This window comes from Aptenodytes patagonicus, chromosome 14 (assembly GCF_965638725.1).
Source record: "Aptenodytes patagonicus chromosome 14, bAptPat1.pri.cur, whole genome shotgun sequence".
NCBI lineage: Eukaryota > Metazoa > Chordata > Aves > Sphenisciformes > Spheniscidae > Aptenodytes > Aptenodytes patagonicus.
The window spans coordinates 12,406,944-12,428,443 of record NC_134962.1 but is presented as its reverse complement, the minus strand read 5'-3'; the positions used below and the strand labels follow the sequence as shown (position 1 = coordinate 12,428,443).

At 44.2% G+C, this 21,500-nt stretch overlaps 1 protein-coding gene across 1 annotated transcript in view; it reads left to right on the top strand.

The window, feature by feature from the left end:
• The window catches only part of TOP1 (DNA topoisomerase I), a 67,047-nt gene extending 46,765 nt beyond the window's left edge, over positions 1 to 20,282 (top strand). Inside the window, exons 9-21 of the mRNA XM_076352449.1 lie at positions 3,641 to 3,756; positions 7,062 to 7,183; positions 7,885 to 8,007; positions 9,466 to 9,653; positions 10,289 to 10,433; positions 11,497 to 11,640; positions 12,656 to 12,841; positions 14,425 to 14,493; positions 15,129 to 15,243; positions 15,985 to 16,112; positions 17,238 to 17,332; positions 18,317 to 18,466; positions 18,872 to 20,282. Coding sequence (XP_076208564.1) covers positions 3,641 to 3,756; positions 7,062 to 7,183; positions 7,885 to 8,007; positions 9,466 to 9,653; positions 10,289 to 10,433; positions 11,497 to 11,640; positions 12,656 to 12,841; positions 14,425 to 14,493; positions 15,129 to 15,243; positions 15,985 to 16,112; positions 17,238 to 17,332; positions 18,317 to 18,466; positions 18,872 to 18,974 — 1,684 coding nt within the window. The 3' untranslated portion in view covers positions 18,975 to 20,282. The remainder of the gene's footprint in view (positions 1 to 3,640; positions 3,757 to 7,061; positions 7,184 to 7,884; positions 8,008 to 9,465; positions 9,654 to 10,288; positions 10,434 to 11,496; positions 11,641 to 12,655; positions 12,842 to 14,424; positions 14,494 to 15,128; positions 15,244 to 15,984; positions 16,113 to 17,237; positions 17,333 to 18,316; positions 18,467 to 18,871) is intronic.
• The last annotated feature ends 1,218 nt before the right edge of the window (positions 20,283 to 21,500 follow it).

Genomic DNA, 21,500 nt, shown 5'->3' with positions numbered 1-21,500 from the left:
GCTAGATTTGAGGAGCTATTACTTGTGTGTTTTGAAGTTTGGGCCCTAGTACTTCCCTCAGTTTAATGCATATGTAGTTTTCAAAAGCACGTGTGTTTTCTGCACTCCTGTAATCTCCTGTAATGTATTTTTATGACCTTTTGGGGATGATGTTTCCATGAGCGTTTTCCTTTCTCAGATCATTTGGCTTTTTTTAATAGATCTGTAGTGTTGGGGAATGCCTTTGCGATCTTCTTCAATCCTTTCAGGTTTTCAGTCTTTTACCCCTTTTACTGTCACTCTTACTGATTCACCTTTAAAAAGAAAAATTCTTCTGTAGTGTTTATAGTCTGCATATTTCTCTTTGATTGTCACAGCCTCCTCAGAACATCAGCACTTGCATGTTTTTTTCATACTTGTATACTCTCTTAGAAATTTGATTTTCAGGCCCCTCCCCAAAACTATCTTGATTTCCCCCCCACCCCCCCGAGCAATCCACTTTTTTCTTGATCCCTTTGACAGCATATTTTTAATGTGCTCTGACATTAACAAACTACAGGGACAGGAAGCAATAGGAAGCTACAGAAGGTCTCTTTAAGCCTTAACAATCTGTTGTCTTTTTTGGCTTTGTCTCAGCTGCCCTTGCTGGTTCTGTCTAACTTAATAAATATTCTGTTATCACAGCTCCCTTTTATTATAGTCTGTATCCTTCAACAGCAAACCTTTACTGGAAAGCCGTACTGTTCTCTCCTCACCTGCCTTGGCAGCACAGTCCCAGGTAGCTGTGTTAAGCTCTGCGATTTGTGCTTACTGCTGAGGAAAACTGCCTTTGAAAGCATGTTTTGCAAAATTTGGCAGTAGGTAACTGCATCCTTCTGCTGATGTTCCTGTCGTCCATCTGCAGCTTTGTATAGCGTGTCTTTGCTGGACAGGGTTTCATCTGCACTTCAATTGTGTCTCTTAAGGGCATTTTATGTTCCATCTGAGTCAATTTTCTGAATGTCTGATATCTTTTTCTGGCTGCTTTCTCAAGCGCTTGCTGCCTTGAGCATTTTCATCCTCACTTATGTGAATACTTGATGCTAGACATTCCCAAGGCATTGGCCTCGTTCATCACCATGTGGAGCAGTTTTAGAGGTCATTTTCACACCCTGCCAGTGTGTGAAGAATATGTAATCCAGAAGTATACCTTATGAGCGCTTCTCCCACCTTGTGTTATGGCAAGTTCATTTCCTTGAAATAACATATCCCCGAGGTATATTCTGTTTTTTACCTAAGAATCTTCTCTATATTCATTCCACTTGAAAAACCCTCCCTAATTCTACCTTCCTGAGCCACCCTGGCATTCTTAGACAGGTTTGATGTGGGATTTAATCAAGGAACCTGTATGACTGATTAGCAGTTTCTGCTGACATCAAAAGGCAGCTTTCCTAATAGGCAGCATTCTCCTTGCTCCCACAAAATCATTTGTAGAACATTCCTTTAGGACCAGGAGCTACCTTGGGCAGTGTTGCTGTAGTGCTTTTTTTGTTTAAAACCAAATGAGGATGAAAAATTGGCTGACCTCAGGAGGCTCACTTTTACCTTTTGTCTTAACGCTTATGTACGAGGTTTAGGAAGGTGTAGGTGGGATTGGGAATGGTTTGTGATCTTTTTGTGGCAAACTTTCTGGTAGCTTTGGACTTCGAAACCACCCCATGGATCCCATGTTTCCTTGTAGCCCTCCCAAAAGGCACAATGTGCTTCAGCTATCTATTTAAACTGCTACCTTTCTAGTAGTCCTTTCACATGCGTCCTTTATAAAAGAACAAGAATGGGTAGAGGAACAGAATTTCTCATCAAGTAAATACCAGGGTGATAAATCTTAAAAAGCCACGGCTGAAAAGCAAGAATGACAAACCTATGCTGTAAAGTAGTAGCTACTGTGAATGATCCCCTCATTTTTTCTTACTGGAATAAAAATACTCATTGTCAGAGAGGATAGCCTTTTTCTGGCTGGGAGGAGAGGCGAATGGTTTAGATTTATTTTGCTGGAAGGAGCTTCTGGGTAGAAGAACGTAGGCCTATGTTTGACAAAATATTTAGATTTCTAGCTTCTAATTAATTTAAAAAACAATCATTAGGAATGTAAATATTTGGGATCTAGACTTCAAATATCAATATTAGTTTCTTATATCAACATAGTTTACTCAAGTCTTCTTCCCAGCCAGGGACTGAAATGTGACATACAGGTTTTGTGCTGATAGCTGGGATTATGCGCTTTGCTGTTAAAGATGTTACTCTGCTTCTCATGAGAAAAAGTCAGGTCTAGTGCTGTGGTCAAAGATGGTGCCTTTCTAACTATAGCAAAGCATTGTCCCCATACAATTGTTGTTGTTCCTAAATTATTGATGTACAGGCACCAGTGAAGCATTTTGAGTGTCTTCTAGCAGAAACTCTTTCCTTTATACAGTGCTTATCTTCTGTACAGTGACCCTGTTATCTCATTAGGGATGACGTGATCTGTATTTGTGCATCACAATTCCTGAGATGCATGCAGTACATGTACGTCTCTTCTCAGCTGCTGTTGCACCCAAAATGGGACTACTCCATAGGGCTGACACTGGAGGGAAGCTTAAACTTTTTTTATTGTCACAGCTGCTCAGCGAAGTTGTCTGGGCAATTCAAAGAGCGAGTGCTGTGACAGGTTAATGGTCTTCCAGTTGATTAATCAGTAAGGTAAAATAGCCTTTCTCAGCAGGGAATCCTGTGCCAGCAGTGTGTAGCAGTAATGTTCTGGTAATCATGAAAGAAGTGTAGAGGGGAGTGGAGGAGTGTGGAATCAATGGCTTGGGCACAGGGTACTGGGAACTGGGGGGAGGATACTGGCCTGGCAGGACCCTTTTTCTCTGTAGATGAATTGCTGACCCTGTGAGCTTGTTCAGTTGGAACGTGGGATTGGTGGCGCCTACGTTGCTGTGTTGTGATACCTAATGCATCATTTGCAAAACATTTTTATAGAGGTGCTTTAAGGCAAGCTTGCAATTTTCCTGTGCTACTCCGTTTTTCTTCAAGTATGTTTTTCTTACCAAAAGAATTTGAAATGCCAGAGCAGATTTCAGTCTTTCTTGTCCAAGCAGGTTTGTTCTCATTTAGGTCATAAATGAACATCTGTTTCTTTATCTCTGCCCTTAATGGCATACTTGTCCACATCTGAAAGCGGCTGCATAATATACTACAATTGTTTGGCTTTGCTGAGCAGGCATCCTGGACCTGATGTTAGATCACAGCTGACTCTAATTTGGCATGATCCTAGCTGCTTTACAAGACTGAATTCTTCATTTTCTTAAGTTCTAAGCTTTTTCAGCTGTGTGATTTTTGTGGAAAGAGTGGCAAGTGGGAGGTGAGGACTATGGTGTCATCAGATAACCTGTGACCCAAAGTGTTCTGTTCATTGGCATGGCTGTGCTTTTTTTAAAAAAAGAAGGAAAAAAAAAAAAAGAAAAAAGGGAAATAAATGGTGACAGTGCATTGAATATTTGTACTTGGTCTGTGCCTGGCAAAGCAATGATTGCTTGCTGATTTTCTTTAGCATACTCTTATACTCTTATACATACTCTCATAGTAATAAAATGAAGATTAGGAGCTTAAAATTGTATTGGTTCATATTTCTCTCTTGAAGGTGGGAAGAAGAGCGCTACCCTGAAGGCATTAAATGGAAGTTCCTAGAGCACAAAGGTCCTGTATTTGCTCCGCCATATGAACCTCTGCCTGAAAATGTCAAGTTTTATTATGATGGTGAGTTAATCTGTGTTTCCACTTGCTGGGAAGAGAAATAAACATTCTCAGGGTATTGTGGCATTCTTCCGGGGACTGAAGAGAAGAGATGAAGAGGTGGTTTTGTTTTAGTGGTTAGCTTAAAAGAAGTTCCTCAACGGCTAAGTGAAGAAATGATCTGTAGAAGTAAAGGAACAGCCTACTGAATTCTGCTAACCGAGCTGACATGGAGATGAACTTGTTCTTACTCTGTTACGGTGGTAAATCTCTCGGGTTACTTAACAGTATGAGTGTCTTATGCCTGAGAGTAGCAGTGTATAACCAGTAGAGCACATAATTGTAACTACTTCATCACTGGTCACCTTTAGGCTTGCTGTGTTGTTTTTTTTTTTTAACCTTATGAATTGCAACTTCCATCATCAGCGATGAAATTCATGATCATTTGGTGGCATGAGTGGAATAAAAGACAACTGAATTTTGATACGGATTATTAGGATCTCGTAGGAATGCATGGGATGACCCTGGCCTCAAGGACACTGCCCTGTGGTATAAGCCATAGTCCCACTCACTAACCATTGTGTGTGGTAGAACTAATTGATGTGGGATTCTAATATGCTGGGCTGACTGGTTGTTAGAGGCTCATGTGGAAGGGATTATATGATGTGATGCCTGCTGGAGACCAGATTTGATGACCCGTGTGTTTCTTTTTAGTCCTGTGATCATGTTAAATGAAGGGTCAAATTAACCCAGGATTCAATTAAGTGGGAGGCATTTGAATGGATGAAAATGTAATTTTTGGTGAAGGGGACATCTGTGCATGAAACTCTTACAGGAGCAACGTGCTGTTTTCATGTGACATGACACAGTGTTTTTAAATACTGAGAAATAGGTGGCATTCATTTTCAGCAACAATGTAGTGAAATAAACATATCGCATCCTATAAAAGGCTATCTCCAAGCAAGTAGCACGGTGATCAGGGATGTCTAAAGACTTCTTTCTTAGGGTTTGATAAGAACTTGATACAAAGTTGGAAATTTTTTTTCCTCTATTGAAGAATGTATGATATCTCTCCTGCTGTCTAGGGAAGGGGAGAGGCAAATTGCACTGTAGCTATCCCTTTGGTGCAGGCAGCAATAAGCTCCTCTTCTATCTAGCCATCTATTTCACGAAACCTCTGGGAAGTGCAGGGATTTCTGTAACCTCTGTCATGGCAGAAATTCATCAGTAGGCTCAACAATTATGGGGTGAGCAGGGGGGTCTGGCAAATAAAGCAATCACATAAGTCTTCCTTGAGAAACTAGGCAAAAAATCAGATGTCTGATTTACACAGCAGCCGCTGAGAGCTGCTGTCTGTGCTCACCAGGCATTGTCTAATTTCAAGATTATGCTAGGATGATTTGTAGAGTCCAATAATCACACTATGGCTGGCCAGCCAGCCGCCAGGCTGCAGGCTCTCACTGGAGGAATCTGTCCCTTGCCTAGTGATTGCATTGCGGTGAGACTGCCTGTTTTCATCTAACGCAATGACTGCTGGACCTATTGTTAGTGCTTACCACGCTCGGTGAAGGAGCTTGAAATGCCAAAACCATCTTTTAGAGCTTGACTATATGTTTGAGTGACTGTGGGTTAACAAGCTACTGCTTGTACCCTAGAGGTGGCTTGAACTTGCATGTTTTTCTGTAGATGGGGCAAGGTAGGAGAGTAGATGGTGGCAGTTGTGTTTCAGTCTCTTCTGCTTGTTATGTCCCCTGGTTGCTCTCTGGTTTTCAGTTTTTAAGTCAGGTAACTAATATTCATGGCTCTGGAATAAATCTTTTTTTTTCTTTTCCAGACCTGTCACTGAAAGCCTTTTCAAACCTTTGTAAAAAAGAGGAAATTGTGTCCAATGAAATATATTCTAAAGTGATTAGATAAAGGTGACTGAGCCTTCAGCAATTTGGGAAAAATATCAGTCATTTTAGCCCCAAAACATGTTACTAACTTGATAGCCTCTTTCAAGCTAGACTTGTAGCCTGGAAAAACCGTTTCCCTTGCTGTCTCTCCCTTCCCCCATTTCCTGTTACAAGCAAACAAATGCTGTATTTTAGGTTGCAGCTTAAAAATTGGCAGAGTTACTGTTGGTTTAATTTAATTGTGGAATATTCTCAGATCATTGGGAGGACTTTTTGCTAAGTCCTGTTTTACGAGGGTTTATAGATCTTAAAGCTTTATAGCTGACTCTCTGCTTTAATTTTGGAGATGATGCAACTTTTAAAAACATGTAGTAAATCAAAAGTGTGGCATTTTTTTTCCAAGAGCATAGAATCAACAGTAGTGTTTCTTGTATTGACTTTTGTGCAGTAAAGTGGTCGTTAAAAAGTCCACAGGTGTTGACTGTCTGCCAGCCCATTGGGACTTTAAATATTTCTTGCAACTAGCTGGAGATGTGAGCTGCATGCAAAATCCTTCACAGAGATCACTGGCACCTCATGTGTTGTCAGGAATGCAATCTGGACCAAAAAGACGCTCGATAGGAATGTTAGATGTCGAATCCACAACTTCGATGTTGCAGCAGCCTCTTTTCCCTTGTGTTTTAAAGTCTTCCCTTGCAGCAATTTCGCTTTGCGCTGCAGTCTCGTGGAGAAGCTGAAATGCGACCTCACCATTCACTGAAAGCTCAGCCTTTCTTAAAAATTACTAGCTTTTGAGCCTGATTTGGAGACACAGGAATGCGTTCCCACAGCAAAGGGAATGATTAGCAGAATCCTGACACGTTTCCCTGTAATGGAGGGGAGTTAAATATTTGGCATCACTTTCCAGCCTGTTTGTGGTGTATACGTAGGAAGGGCTCTTCCTGGCTAGAAATAGCTAAAGGCTAGAAGGGGTGTTCCAAAGTGGAGTCCCTCTGTGGGTAGAAGAGGAATACAGAGACTGTATTTCCCATATGTCTGAGTGCCGGAATATGAAATCCCATGCCTCTTTCACTTCAAACAGCAGTATCTCCCTAGGAGCATACACACCACTGGGGTGTCTCAGCATAGGGTTTCCTGCAGGAGGCCTTTTCCCCTTCCTGCTCTGTGTCTCTCAGACCTGTCTCATCAGATTGCTATTGCTTTTTTTAATGTTTAGATTCCAGAGGAAACTTTTTTCAAAATGTTTATGATGAAAGTCAAGCAATTGTGCTCCTCTGTTTCCTTTGTCCATCCAATTTGCTGTACTATGTAACATTTTAAAGAAAAACTTCTGTGTGGTAAAAATATAGTGTCCTTTAAGGTAGTTACTATGGCCTCTTTCTGGCTTCAATTCCTGTTTATCATTTTGTTTAAAAAGAAAACCTTTCTTTGTAGGTAAAGTCATGAAGCTGAGCACCAAAGCAGAAGAAGTTGCCACATTCTTTGCAAAAATGCTTGATCATGAGTACACTACAAAGGAGATCTTCAGGAAAAACTTTTTCAAAGACTGGAGAAAGGTACGCATGTAGTCCTGGGCTGCAATGACTGCAGGCATGGCCAGTGTCTCCTCAGCACTGGGCAGTGAGAAGGGGCTACTGTTCCATGCACAGGAAAGTTAGCCTGAGGCAACTAAAAGCTGCCTCAGATTGTTGCTGTGAAGTTTCCAGTTTATCCTGTAGTTTCACCAGGAAGGACCCTATCACAAATACCTTTCTAAACCAACAAAGTCAGACTTCTCCCAACCAAATTTTCCTGTTACAGTATGATGGGGTATAGCTGATCTGACTGTTACATGCCTTGTTGAAGAGCCAGCTTTATATTACAAGGAAACCCCTTCCAAAGACCTAAAATTCAGAACTTGGCCTCAGTCAACTGATCAGCCATAAGATCAAACCTTTAGATCAGCTGATGCAGTTTTCCTAAACGGGTTACTGGATTTTTCTTCCAAAGTGAGAGCACTTTGGGAGGTGGTACAGCATTGCCAGTGCTCTCAGAGATCAGACCACTGGAAGGCCAGCACTCCATATGCTCTGCTTCTTGTCCTTTCCTCTTTGACCTTAGCTGGAGTGAGCATGTGCAAGAATTTGGGAGTTCTTGGGGGTTTGTTGTGAGAGCCTGTCAATTGTTCCTGTTTAAACTGCCTGGGGTAGGGTAAGTTCTACTATGCATGAAAACTTACTATGTGTGAAAACTTAAGGCGCTACTTTCTTTCTGCAAGGAAATGACCCCTGAAGAGAAGAGCACTATCACCAACCTCAGCAAGTGTGACTTCACCCACATGAGCCAGTATTTCAAAGCTCAGTCGGAAGCTAGGAAACAGATGTCCAAGGAGGAGAAACAGGTACCAGAGGGAATTCTAGGAGACTTCTTGATTCTTAGCTGGCTTGTAAACATCTTTGTGTAATCATTCCTCTGCCTGCCTTGTTGTTTATAAGTCAGTGTTTACTAGCTTTCAAATTACTACTTTCATGTTAACTGTAGGAATCTTTACTGTGCAGCTCAGGTAGAGCAAAGCACTGTGTTTACCGCTGAATCTTCATCCTGACTTAGAATGATTTTGATAGGGCTAAGGCTCCTGATCCTGCTTAAGTAAATAAAGAGAATCAGAGGTGCTAAGTTCATGGGAGCCTTGGTCCCTGGCCAATAATGAGCAGTTGGATACTCAGTTATGGATAGCTTTTCATTTTAGAAGCTCCTAGGGTTTGGAGGGTAAAATTGGGGATGGTGGAAGGGATGCAGCAATGGCATTAGTGAATAAAATGAGAGAACAAATCTTATATATCAGGTAATGCAGTTTTCTGAATAAAAAACAAACTTTATTTTCCAGTAGCATGGCTACAGTGGCTTGTGGGGAGAGAATTAAATAGTTTTTAGATGACTGAGACTTACTGCAATGGAAGCTGGAAACTTGCCCCAAGTTCTTAGTTGATCTTTTGCAATGCTACAGTAATTGTCCTTTGAGTGAGGGGCCTGGTAGCTGGGAAGTATGGCCTTTGGGGTCAGAGGGGTCCCACCAAAATAGAGAGCCCATGTCTTACTGCCGTTTCCATTTGATAAACGTGGGTGAGCCCTTCTCAGTTTGTCTGTGGTAGTTATTACAATGGAGCAGAAGTGGCTTTTTCTGTTAGTTTCTTAGCTGGCGCACCAGTGCTGTCTATGGGTCAGATATTTTATTTTGGCCTGCAGTGTTGTTATTTTTCCTTCCATATAATTAGAGTTCAAGCACAGAAGTATGCAGTGAAGTCTCAGCACATTTTTACTTAGGAGACTGTGTTCTACTTATGAGACCATTTGCTGACACAGGCTTGACATGCGGCAGACTGGAGACATTCCTCTGCCTACTTTCCGATGCTGAGTTCAAACACAGAAGTCTGAGTTTTTATACATAAACAGCAAGATGTAAAGTCTGGTGGATGTCAAATGCTGAATATAGACTATAAAGCAGCAGTACTGTGCTGGGGCTGCCCTTGTAGCTGTGGTATGTAGATAGTGGTAAATGCCTCTGTTGTAGCTGTCTTCACCAGCCCTAATCTGCTTCCCTCAAATACAAGTTTTAAGAGAGTTTTCGCACATTCTTTCCCATTCTCCAGTTTGTTTGTGCTGCTTGCATTTTATGAACGCTTTTCTGAACAGTCTGCTGCTCTGTGTGTTGATACAGCACTTGGCATGGCGGGGAGCTGGTTTTGAGTTGGGTCTTCAGTATTAGTGTGGTGCAAATATCGAAATTTTTTAAGTCTTGGCATTTAGAGATGTGTGGTGCTGGATATGCCATATCATCTTTGCTTTTGGCTTCTTCCAGAAAATCAAAGAGGAGAATGAGCGGCTATTGAAGGAATATGGTTATTGCGTGATGGACAACCACAAGGAGAGGATTGCCAACTTTAAGATTGAACCCCCGGGTCTCTTCCGAGGTCGTGGGAACCATCCCAAAATGGGCATGTTGAAGAGACGCATCATGCCAGAAGACATCATCATTAACTGCAGCAAGTGAGCACTGGGTGCTTCACATCTTGGCTTTCCTTTCTAGATAGGATAGCTTCTTTTTTAAAATCCTGTATAGGTTGATATTCAAGCATGTAGAAATACGCATGCTGCTCATCTTACATGGATAAGAAATTGAGTCATACAAGCAAAGACTGAACAAGGCTATCACGGGTTTCATGTAGAACTTTGTCAACGTATTTTCTTCCTCATGCCTACAGCCTACATCTGCCTAAACAGTCTTTCCTGCTAGTATTGCCAGAAATTAATTTTCTTCTAGGTAGGTTGCCCTACTTTGTCTTCCTTGATGTCGAAGGCTAAGGTTTGGTGGGCTTCTCTTCAGCCTTGTTCTGATAAGTGTCCACACTATTGCAGTGTCCACAAGTCAAAGCTGGTCCTAGCAATGTGTGTTCTCACCTATAGAATAATTCTTCAGCAGATACATATTGATAGCAGTTACATTTCTGATCTTTGTTCGCTTTGATTCACTTGACTTCCTGCTTGTGGAAATATATAGTTATGTTGCCTCAGTTTCTTTCCCTGTGCTTTCTTTGTGTGATGGTATTCATTACTTTCTCTATTTTAATGCTGTGGAAGTCTTTTTAAATAGTTTTTATTTGCTGTTTTGTAATTCTCTGCAGGGATTCCAAGATCCCTCCCCCTCCACCAGGACACAAATGGAAGGAGGTCCGGCATGATAACAAGGTGACCTGGCTGGTGTCATGGACTGAGAACATCCAAGGCTCTATCAAATACATCATGTTGAACCCTAGCTCAAGAATTAAGGTAAAGATCTAGTTAAAAAAACCCCCACGATCTTATTGGTCATGTCTCCAAGAAGCAAACGTAGCTGTTGGCTAGGAGAGAGATAAGAAGTAAAGCTGTCTTGCTATTTCATCCTACACTGATTGAAAAATATAGGAAAGTTTCTGTGCCTCTGTTCCCCTTGAAATAAAGAATACAATTGCTGCACAGGAGAGCAGATGAAATCTGGAAAATATCTATTGAAAAGCATCACTGTGTCATTCCTAGTAGGAATCCTTTCCTTTGTGTAAACCTAAAAGGAAGCAAATTATCAGACTTGCTCTGGTGGATATTTTATCTACTTCTGGCCCTAACTTCCCCTGCCTGATCACGTAGTGAAGTTCTAACCATGGGTTGCTAATTAGTCAATTGTAAAATTAAAAACACGGCCAGGCTACTGGCTGAGAAGGCTGGTAAGGAGCTCATGACTGAAGGAAAACAAACCCTGCTGTGGGAGCAAATAACCAGTCAACAAATCAATTCCATAAAAGCAATGATAATCCTGTTGAAAGATAAGTAGCCGTCAGTTTCCGGGGGTAGGATTTAAGTTCCTCTCATTAAGTCTTCTTCTAAGAGATTTTTTTCCTGGATTGGAAACCAAGGAGTTTGTCCTACAAATGTAGGGAAAAATCTCTGTTCCCTGTGAATTCAAGCCCTGTTTTTGCCATGGCTTGAATGTATAATAATGAAGATGAACTGTTGATATTGCTTTTACGTTTTATGGGTGTTTAATTACACAGCTGAAAACATAAGTGTCATCTGAATAAAGCAGAGGAAACCATTTATATGTTGAGAAGTATGGAAGATATAGTATCTTTTGTGTCTTTATAGTTGCTTCCATGGAAGTGTTTAATATCGTGGAAATCTGAATTACCTACAGCTGCATGGCAGCATAGTTTGAAGCTGAGCTGTTCAGCAGCAAAATCACAGTGCTTTTGTACAGTGAGACCATTTGCCACACAGACTTGCAAAGCCTTGAGATGCAGATTGGAACTGCTCCTTTGCCTGCTTTCTGATGCTGACTCTATTCCAACTTTCTCTGCAGGGTGAGAAGGACTGGCAGAAGTATGAGACAGCTCGGAGGTTGAAGAAATGCGTAGATAAAATCCGAAATCAATATCGAGAAGACTGGAAATCCAAAGAGATGAAAGTACGGCAGAGGGCTGTGGCGCTGTACTTCATTGATAAAGTAAGGCTTGTTCCTCAGCACACTCCTCTTACCTTTCCTGTCCTGCTGGGAATACTCAAGAATGCTGTGTTGTCTGTTCCTGAGGCAGAATTGACCCCAGTTACTAAGGTATCCTGAGACTTCCTGGTGGGCAGGCTCCCGTCTCCTTTTCCTTCCCATTACCTGGAATCCAGAGCAATAAACTATTGTACTGAACATGGCTATTTCAGGCAGCATTGTTTTAGTTCAGGCAAAATTCACAGTCTGGTTCCAGAATCGCCCAGTTGGATTACTGGGAAGTTTGTGTGGGCCTTTTGTCTCCAGCTGTTTCAGTTTTCCTCCTGGGAATTTCTGCTGGTTTGTAACCTCTTTAGTTTGAGGTCACAGTCGTGAGGTTTCATAATTATGCTAATTTTTTCACCACAGCGTAAAGAAAACTGCAGTTGTATTAATGCATTTAAAGCTACTTAAAAGCAGTTGCCCTGGTAGCATATGGTGTCTTGACCAACTAAATTAACGGGTTTTGTTCAAAATGGTTTGGTGTAAACCAGGGAACTTTGATTTCAATAATTGTGGTTTCATATGAACGCTGAATGATTTTCTTCAAAAATCAGAAATTGGTTTAGCCAGTACTGTTAAAACACATTTTTAATGCAGCCAAATGTAGCCTTTAGATTATTTATATAACCCAAAGTGTCCTATATGCTATTTAAAGTGTATTTATTTAGTGTGCAGTGAAGAGGTAGGATCATAGAGGATGAGCAACTGAACTTCATGATTTTGTATCAGGTTGAGTTCACATGGAAGTCAGTCTGATTTTTAAAAAATATCAAACGTTTTGAAATGGATTTCCATTAGACAGAACTGTCTTAGTTTGAGTTACAGGTGTCAATTTGATACACTCAAATGCATTTTCTCCCTTTCTCTTCTCCTATGGACACTGCTGATTCTAGACCAGTGTCTGAAAATTTCCAGCATCTATACATTACTGGGATGGTTTGAAATGCTTACCTCTCTTGTCTTGATAAAAATGTAGCTTGCCCTGAGAGCTGGTAATGAAAAAGAAGAAGGAGAGACAGCTGACACCGTGGGCTGCTGCTCTCTGAGAGTAGAACATATCAAGCTGCATCCTGAACTGGATGGCCAGGAATACGTGGTTGAGTTCGACTTCCTCGGCAAAGACTCTATCCGATACTACAACAAAGTCCCTGTTGAGAAGAGGGTAAGGCATCTGTACAAACACATACGCAGACTGAATTGCAGAAAAATGTGGTCAACGCAGTTTTGATGGCAATAACAAGGTACTTCGTCACTGGTCAGATACCTAGCCAGAAAATAAGTCAGTGAATGTTCTTCCCTTTTTATTGGCAGTGCCATGGAAGATAAGGCTGCTGGTGGTGTGACATAACCCAGCAGATGAGATATTTCTTACTGCTCTTCCCTGTGGTCTCAGTGTCAAGAGTTGGCATAACATAACTGTAACAGCTACATTAGATGAGTTTCTGGAGTCTCATTCTGGTCAGCAGAGTTGGTTTTGTCACCTGTAGAGTTCTAGGCCCGTATGACAAGTAATAGCATAAAAGGTTCTGAAATACAATGCTGGACGGCACTGTTAGAGTAGCAGTTCGACTTGGGCTTTCATGGTACTAGCTTCTCTGTCACAGTGGTTTTGTTCATATTGGAGCTGAGCCCTCACTGAGGTAGGTCTTGATCTTGGGTGCTCCAGAGCATACAGAGTAGGTGCACTGATACTTCTGGTCTATGAACCTGGGTATCTACCAACCAAGATTTCTTTCCTAGGCCATGTTAATTCCTTTATTTCTTTGTCGTCCACCAGTTTCAAATCTGCTGTGATCTTAACCTCATTCCAGAATAAATCCCCATCCAGCAGTGTGAACCTGGAGGGCACTATCCAAAAAGACTTTTGTTTTTGTGGGTGTAACAGCTTTGCATCTGGCCCACAGCTCTGCAGTCAGCACAGTATGTTAGATACCACACGTATAACACTGTGGTAACTGTAACAACAATCGGCAGTAAATGTTGGCCTCTTGGGGAGCAGAACAACTGAAAAAAACAAACTATGGCTGCTATAGAAATGAGCACGTGCTGGCATTCTTACTTCCTTGTTTAAAGAAGAACACATTTTTCCTGTTTAAATTTATTCGTGTTGGTATCTCTTGGTGTCTCTTCTTCAGTGCTTACAATGGGGAATTGGTTATTGCGGAACTAGCAATCTTTGTATATTAGGTGTCTATAGAAGAAGAATGTGTGTTGTTGAGAAGTTGGGAACTGGGGATTTGGAGCACGCAGAGCTGGTCTCTGTGTAATCAAAGGTGCTTTGATTATTCTCCCTACCCCAATGAGACTTGTTTGGTATGGAACTGTATGAAACATTTAATGCAACAATGAGAAGGGTTGGGTTTTGGTAGCTTCACTCCATGGGAAATGGCTCAGGGGTCTCTTTGGCTGGAGTAATGATGGAGAGTAAGGGGAAGGTGGTAGCTTTGGGGTCTCTTTCTCTGTCAGGCAGCTAAGCCAGAGCAGAATCAGGTCTCCTGCAATCTTGATCTAAAGGATGAGGACAAGGGGCATTGAATGCTCAGGACTCCTGTTGCTGGGGAGGAACCTTCAGCACAAGCGTTGTATTGAGAGATGGGTCTTTGCAGGGAAGTAACATCCAGCATCGTCACTGTTGCCTGAAAACAGTTTAAGTGGCTCCCTGGCAGTGTTGCTTCCTTATGTATTACTGCTACCCAGCGCTGTCTGGTCTGTGTGCCTGAAGTTACCGGTTTTCTTTTCCTGCAGGTGTTTAAGAATCTTCAGCTGTTCATGGAGAACAAGCAGCCTGAGGATGACCTCTTTGACCGCCTCAATGTAAGCACGTAGTTAATGGTGAGGGATGGTGGTAGAGCACCATGAACAGGCTCACTCTGCACCAGGCAATAACGGCTGCTCTGCTCCAGAAATGGTTTCAGTGGCAATTTTCTTCCTGAGCGGCCTAAAAGCAGTGAGAGTCTGTCTCAATCTGGTATCTGTATTGTCAACTGTGCCCACAGGTTCCTGAAGCGATGGGCTTTGGTCCTGGTGAGCCTGTCTGGCTCTGACTTGGGGAGGTTTTTTCAGAGTTCAGAGAAGATGGTTGTGTGAGGTGACAGATTTTCAGATGCCATCCCCATTTGCACATTTGGCTCTATGGGAGCACTGTGGTGGTTCAGGCACCTTCCCTGGGATGGGACAGGCACATTTCTACCTGTTGGGAACCAAAACCTCCACACTGAAGAAAACTTTTTTGGCCACTCGTGGTACTTCATACCAGTCTAATATTTCTTGGCTCTTTGATCACTTTTCTGGTGGTTTCAGTAATGTTGTGGCCATTCTGTTGTGGTAAGGTCTGAGTACACTAGGCTTCAGCCATGAGCTGCCATGCTTCGTAAGCCATGTGTCCAGAGATTTCACAAATCCTGTGGTCAATTCTAGTGCTAACTGTTATCTCCTTTCTGCTTCCTTAGACCAGTATCTTAAATAAACACCTTCAAGACCTTATGGAGGGACTGACAGCCAAGGTATTCCGTACTTACAACGCCTCCATCACGCTACAGCAGCAGCTCAAGGAGCTCACTAATCGTAAGTCTTGTCCTTGAAACTGTGAGGGGAACAGATCTTATCCTGCAATACAGACCTGGCTTCCTTGGCTTAGCCACAAGTCTTGTATCTGTACACCACTTCCTTGTTGCAGTTCTCCTAGTGCAAATGTCAGACAGCTGAGGTCTGACCAAAAATCGGCTGCCAGACAATCTTTTAGGGTAGTTGAGCAGCCCAGCACTGGGGCAGGGCAGAGCTGGCTTGTGAGCATACCAAGGTGTGCCTGCTAGTTTATGCCTGTCCTTTTCCAAATCTCTTACTTGCTTTCTGTTAATTGTAAAGTGCTATAGGTGGCAGGCAAGGCAGACGCATCTGTGACAGCCCCACATTTCTTGACTGCTTATTCACAACCTCTCTGTCAAGCACTGCTATCTAGCACTTTAACAACTTTACAAAGTGGGCACGTTGGATCTGTGAAGCCCAACAGTGCCTTGAGCAGTATGGTCCTGCTGTCCTCTGCTCTGAGCATGGATGTGCTTCTCCTCTCTTGAGTGGCAAATGGTGTCTGTTGCTATTGAAGAAACCATCCCAGAAAGAGTTAGGGCCCGGGATGGAAGTGGTCAGGCTCTTACAACTGTAATTAGAGTACGGAGTGGAGACTGGCCCGTCAGAGGGGAAGGTCAGTTCTGCAGTGACTCTGAGCTTGCAGAGTCAGTGGGACGCTGGCTGGGGCTGCACAGCCCTGGAGAACCCACTTGTTCACCACTTTCTTGTACTTTGCAGCGGACGACAACATCCCAGCGAAGATCCTTTCCTATAACCGTGCCAACAGAGCGGTTGCCATCTTGTGTAACCACCAGAGGGCTCCGCCGAAGACCTTTGAGAAGTCCATGATGAACCTGCAGAGCAAGGTACCCCCACCCTTGCCCAGCTCTTGGGTTGGGGCAGGGCTCCAAGTGCTGCATCTCAAGAATCACATTTCCTTTCACTTGGGGTGAAACAGAAGCAGAGCCTGCTTTTCCCTGTCAGGAGTTGGCTAGTGCTGCCTCAGAGATGGCCCTGCTTGGAGAGGACTAGTGAGCTGAAAGGGACACCTTTCAGTCTGAGTCGTCTTTTACTTGTAAAGACCAAGACCAGACCCTTTTTATCTGCCCTTCATCCCATACCTATGTGTTCTGCTGCCATTGAAACTTCAGAGCAGCAGTCTCTAGCTCTGATTCATGTCCCCTAAAGAACCCAGGGTGGGCATCCACTCCTGTTGCATGAATCCCAGGCCACTGTCAGTGCAGGCTGTGTACATGGTACATTATGCCCCTCTGACTTGACCTCTTCCTTTGCAGATTGTTTCTGGTGAAGGCCATGAGGTCCAAAGGGGTTAGGTCTGTTCCTGGTCTGGCTTTAGAATAACCTTCACAATAAGGACTTCTGGTTTGGCACTGCAGTGTCCCCTGCTTCTGTAACACCTAACATGGCTGCCTTCACCCTAGATCTTAGAGCTTGGGGGATGTTTAAGGGGAATAGTTGAACAGGGGCTGCAAAATGCTAAATCTCCCTGAATCCTAAACTTACTGGAGAAGAACTGCCTGCAGCCTTAACAGCTTTCAGCCTGTAGGATTTGGGGCAAGAACTGATTCCTGCTGAGGGAACAGGGATCATCCTTCCGTGTTATCATCACAGAGTTGGTACTGGCGGGATACGGTGGAGGCGGACAAGCTGCCTGGAGGGGCTGTTGGCCAGTCCCAGGCCGAGCCAATTCATTCTCCTGCTTGGTTGTAGCTGTGTGAGAAAGCTCCCAGCACCACCTTGTCTTTGGAAATGAGTGGGGCCCTATTTTCTGAGGGGAATATTTTGCCACACTAGGCTTTGCAGCAAACTGAAAGGCCAATGGCTTAATTGTTCTGCAGAAGCGGGTCTGAGCACTGGTAGATTCTGAACGTGGTCACAAACTTAATCCCTGGGTCATGCTGCCCAGGGGTGACTGCCACAGTTGTCAGCAGCTTGTTCACAGTGCTGCCATCTGGTTTTGCCTCTCCTAGATTGATGCCAAGAAGGAGCAGTTAGCTGATGCCAGGAGAGAACTGAAAAGCGCCAAAGCTGATGCCAAGGTCCGGAGGGATGAAAAGTCTAAAAAGTAAGGCTGGTGTTACGAGGCTGTGCAATGCTCCCAGCGCTCTCAGTTCCAAATGGGTCCTTCACCCTTTGTTCTGTTTCCCCAGCCTGTGATCTGGGAAGACTTCCTCAGGCTTTCTTGTCCCCTCTTCAGTCTGTGCATGATGAAATGGCCTTCAAGCTGAGGACTGCAGGGTGATCTGACACTGCAGTTCCCAATGAGGGTGGTGAAACACTGGAACAGGTTGCCCAGAGAGGTGGTGGATGCCCCATCCCTGGAAACATTCAAGGTCAGGTTGGACGGGGCTCTGAGAAACCTGATCTAATTGAAGATGTCCCTGCCCACAGCAGGGGGGTTGGACTAGATGACCTTTAGAGGTCCCTTCCAACCCAGACTATTCTATGATTCTATGTGGCCACTAGCATTAGTCTCTTCTGTGTCACCCCTCTGAGCTGAGCACCAGCCAGTGCTCAACCACCCTGCTGCCCGGGACCAAGCAGAGCAATGGATCCAGTGTGCAGCATTGCCATCTTAATGGGGAGCCAGGAGTTAACGCAATTGCACATGCACTTTTCTGGGTTCTGCTCTGCTCTGTTGGAAGCCCGCGGTGCAGATGATGTACTCAGGACTCTGTGTGGGCTCTGCAGAATAGCCACAGGGGTGCTGAGTTAAGGGAGCTCTGAGGGCAGAACCACAGCATGACTATTACAGAGGGATAGATGGGCTGGTTTTAAAGTGGCTGTAGCATCAGTACAGTTCAGGCTGTTGCTTCCAACCCTTTAAAACAAAACTGCTGCTTAAGATTTCTGCTCTGCCTCTTTGAAAATGTCAGTTCTTAATTGCATGTGCTGAGTGTTTTATGTCACAATCTGTGCTGACACAGCTGCCCTTTGTGGCTGGTGGCATTGCTTACCTGAGCAGAGTCCCTTTGGGTTCCCACAGTGCTGCCATCTCAAGCCCAGCAGGGCATTAGGCATTAAATACTTTGATTCTTTCCCACCCCAGGACAGTGGAGAGCAAGAAGAAAGCAGTGCAGAGGATTGAGGAGCAACTGATGAAGCTGGAGGTTCAGGCTACAGATAGGGAGGAGAACAAGCAGATCGCTTTGGGCACCTCCAAACTCAACTATCTGGATCCCAGGATCTCTGTTGCTTGGTAAGCATCTGCCTGGGGTGTGCTGGAAGGAACCACCCCTTCACTTGCGTCTTGTCCCCACAGTTGGTAGACAAGGGCTGTGGCTGAGAGCAGTGCCCCTGTGCTGCCAGAGACGTCTGTCTCTGTGGCTTTCCCTTATATCTTCAAATGGTTTCAGGAAGTTACAAAAGAGTCTCTTGAGGCAAGTGTAACATGCCAGCCAAAGCCAGCACCGCGCTGGGAGGTGATGGGTCGGAGAACCTGCGGGGTCTAGCACCAGGAGACCGGTCGTGCTCAGCTGGGTGGCGTGTCTTGTAACGGAGCAGAGCTAGGAAGGTGCCAGGGGGGAGCAGGGCAGGTCCGCTGCACAGTGAGGGGTTGAGTGCTGGTGCTGTGTTGTCTCTAACACTGTCTCCTTTTCTGCAGGTGTAAGAAGTGGGGAATTCCTATAGAGAAGATTTATAACAAAACCCAACGAGAGAAATTTGCCTGGGCTATCGACATGGCAGAGGAAGACTATGAGTTTTAACCTGTTTTTAATGAGCTGAATTTTATGGGAAAAAAAGGGGGAGTAGCCTGGTTTTTAGGGAGATTGATAAACTGTGAGCCTTACTTGTCCTTGGATGCTGGGGAAGGGGGAGGAAAGGGGCAAGTGAGCATCAGATAAAACAGCCAACATCTTGCAGAACGCATAACCTGGAAATATCCTAAAGGAGCTGAGCCAGTTGTCCTATGGACAACTTATTTAAAAATGTTTCAGAGATCCAAATTCTAGCTGTCTGGTTTGTGTGGTTTTTCTCTTGAGGCAGGGCAAGTGGATGGGGGATTTGTCAACCTTCCGCCAGGCAAATTCACCATCACACTGAGAGCGTGGGAATCTTTAGCTACTGTATACAAAATCCAATTATATTGGTGCGTTTTTACAGTTAGGGTTTTGCAATAACTTCTATATTTTAATAGAAAATGGACTCCTTAACCCCTGCCCTTCCCCTCCCCCTCCCGCCCCATTTCAGAATTTAACAAATAAAACAAAATTTAAGAAACCCAACGCACCTGTTACAGCTGTCACTATAGTCATGGAAATACCCAAATCTTTTTTAATTTGTCACTTGAAACAGTCATGGCATTGGAACATGAATTACAAATATCCACCACATTTTGTTCAGAGCAAAGCGCGATGGGAAATCGGCCTCCTGACTTGAGTGTTCCTTTTTTAAATGTGAATTTTTATTTCTTTTAATTATTTTAAAATATTTAAACAGGTTTCTTTTCTTCTTGATCTTAAAGATCGTGTAGATTTGGGGAGTGGGTGGGGGGAGGGGGGCGTGTGATGGGGAGATGCGTGTGGAATTTGAGGACAAGTGAAATTGGCAACAAGTGACATTCCCATCACCCTTTGTTCTGAACATGCTCTGTACACTTCAAGAATATCTACTTTTTAGGTTTGTCAGACTGTTTTACCTTCCCCCCCCCCTTTTTTTCTAAGCCCCACTCCCCTCTTTTACTTGAAAGATTTTATTGTGTAAAAAGAAGTTTCACAGGTCAATAAATTTCGAGGGAAATGAGCATCGGTCCAAAAAGGAAAATAATCAAGATTTTAGGGCTTTTATTTTTTCTTTTGTAATTGTGTAAAAAAATTTTAAAAAATTAAAAAGCAGAATTTTAATGTGAAACCTTTTTTTGCTATAATCATTAGTTTTAGAGGCATTGTTAGCGTAGTGTGTGTGCGAAGACCATTTCCTGCAGCCTTTCCTCAACAAGTATCTTCTATTTTTATCATGAATTCCCTTTTAATCAACTGTAGGTTATTTAAAATAAATTCCTACAACTTAACTGAGTGTTGGCGTCTGCGTGTTCTTTCACCTCGGGCCCTGGGCCGTGAGGTCCCCTAGGTCGGGGGGGAAGATGGTGGGCCTGGCACCACCTTGTTTGTGCGGCCCCCCCGTACAGCAGGCACTGCCTCCGTAGCGAGATGCTTGAGCCTTTCTCATTCGAACAGGGCTGTGCAGAGGACGTTGAGGCCGTGGCAGGGGCCGGCTGGGCTGGGATTGAGCCAGCAGTTGTCTTTTCATCAGGGGTGAGCTGAGAGGGTGTGGGTTCGTAATGATGCCAGGGATCTGAAATGAAGCACCTGGCCGCGGCTGGCTTTTGGAAGGGATAATGCTTTCCACAGCTGCTAATGTTGCCCTAATGTTTGGAGTAACTGTCGTTGCTGCTTGCTTGTGTTGAGTTGTGGTGGCTTGGTGGTCTGTGATAGGTTGGGGTGGTCACAATAACCAGACCCTCAATGGGTGAAGGAGTTGGTCCTACAGCATCACAGCGTGGGGTGTTTTGGAGCCCTTGTTAGGGGCACAGAGCCGACCAGGCTGTCCCGCGAGCCTGCGATCCTGCTGCTTGCTCATGAGCTCGTGTTAATGCCGGGGCTTGAGGTGGTCCATCAGCTCGCCTGGTTCTCAGATCCTTCATCTGTGCTCCCCGCATGGCAGTGTGCTTGTCCGGGTTGGTTTGTGTACCCCCAGGGGAAACTGCCTTGAATATGATGCGTTTAAATATCAGCAGCCCGACTGTCCAAGCTCTTTGGGCACAGAGCTGCCCGGTTCCTGTTCCCAACCCCAGCAGGAATTGCCTGAAGGTATTTTGTTCCCTTTTAATAAGAAGCTGCTTGGTCCCTGTTGGAGCCCTGTCCATGTGCAGCCTGCACAGCAAGCCTAGGAGCCTGCCCTCACCCTGAGGCGTGGGGGTGCAGATGCCGGGTAAAGGTCCTTTGTGGGACTCGCTGGCATTTGTGACTTAGTGGGGACACGGGGAATGTGGCTTTGCAGTTGTATTTCCAAGCATCCTTGGAAGTGGAGGCCATTGCTTTAGTGAAATGGGAAGTGACCCGAGGCAGCAGGAGCGAGGAGCACAGCCAGGCTGACCTCTGGCAGGGAGAAGGGGTGGGATGGTGCTTGTTTGGGCCCGGGTGGGCCCTGTGGCAAGGTGGTTTTCAGCTCGTGTTCCTTGAAAGAGGCTGCCTTTGTGGAGGGCCAGGGCATGCTGCAGCCGGGTGCGCCAG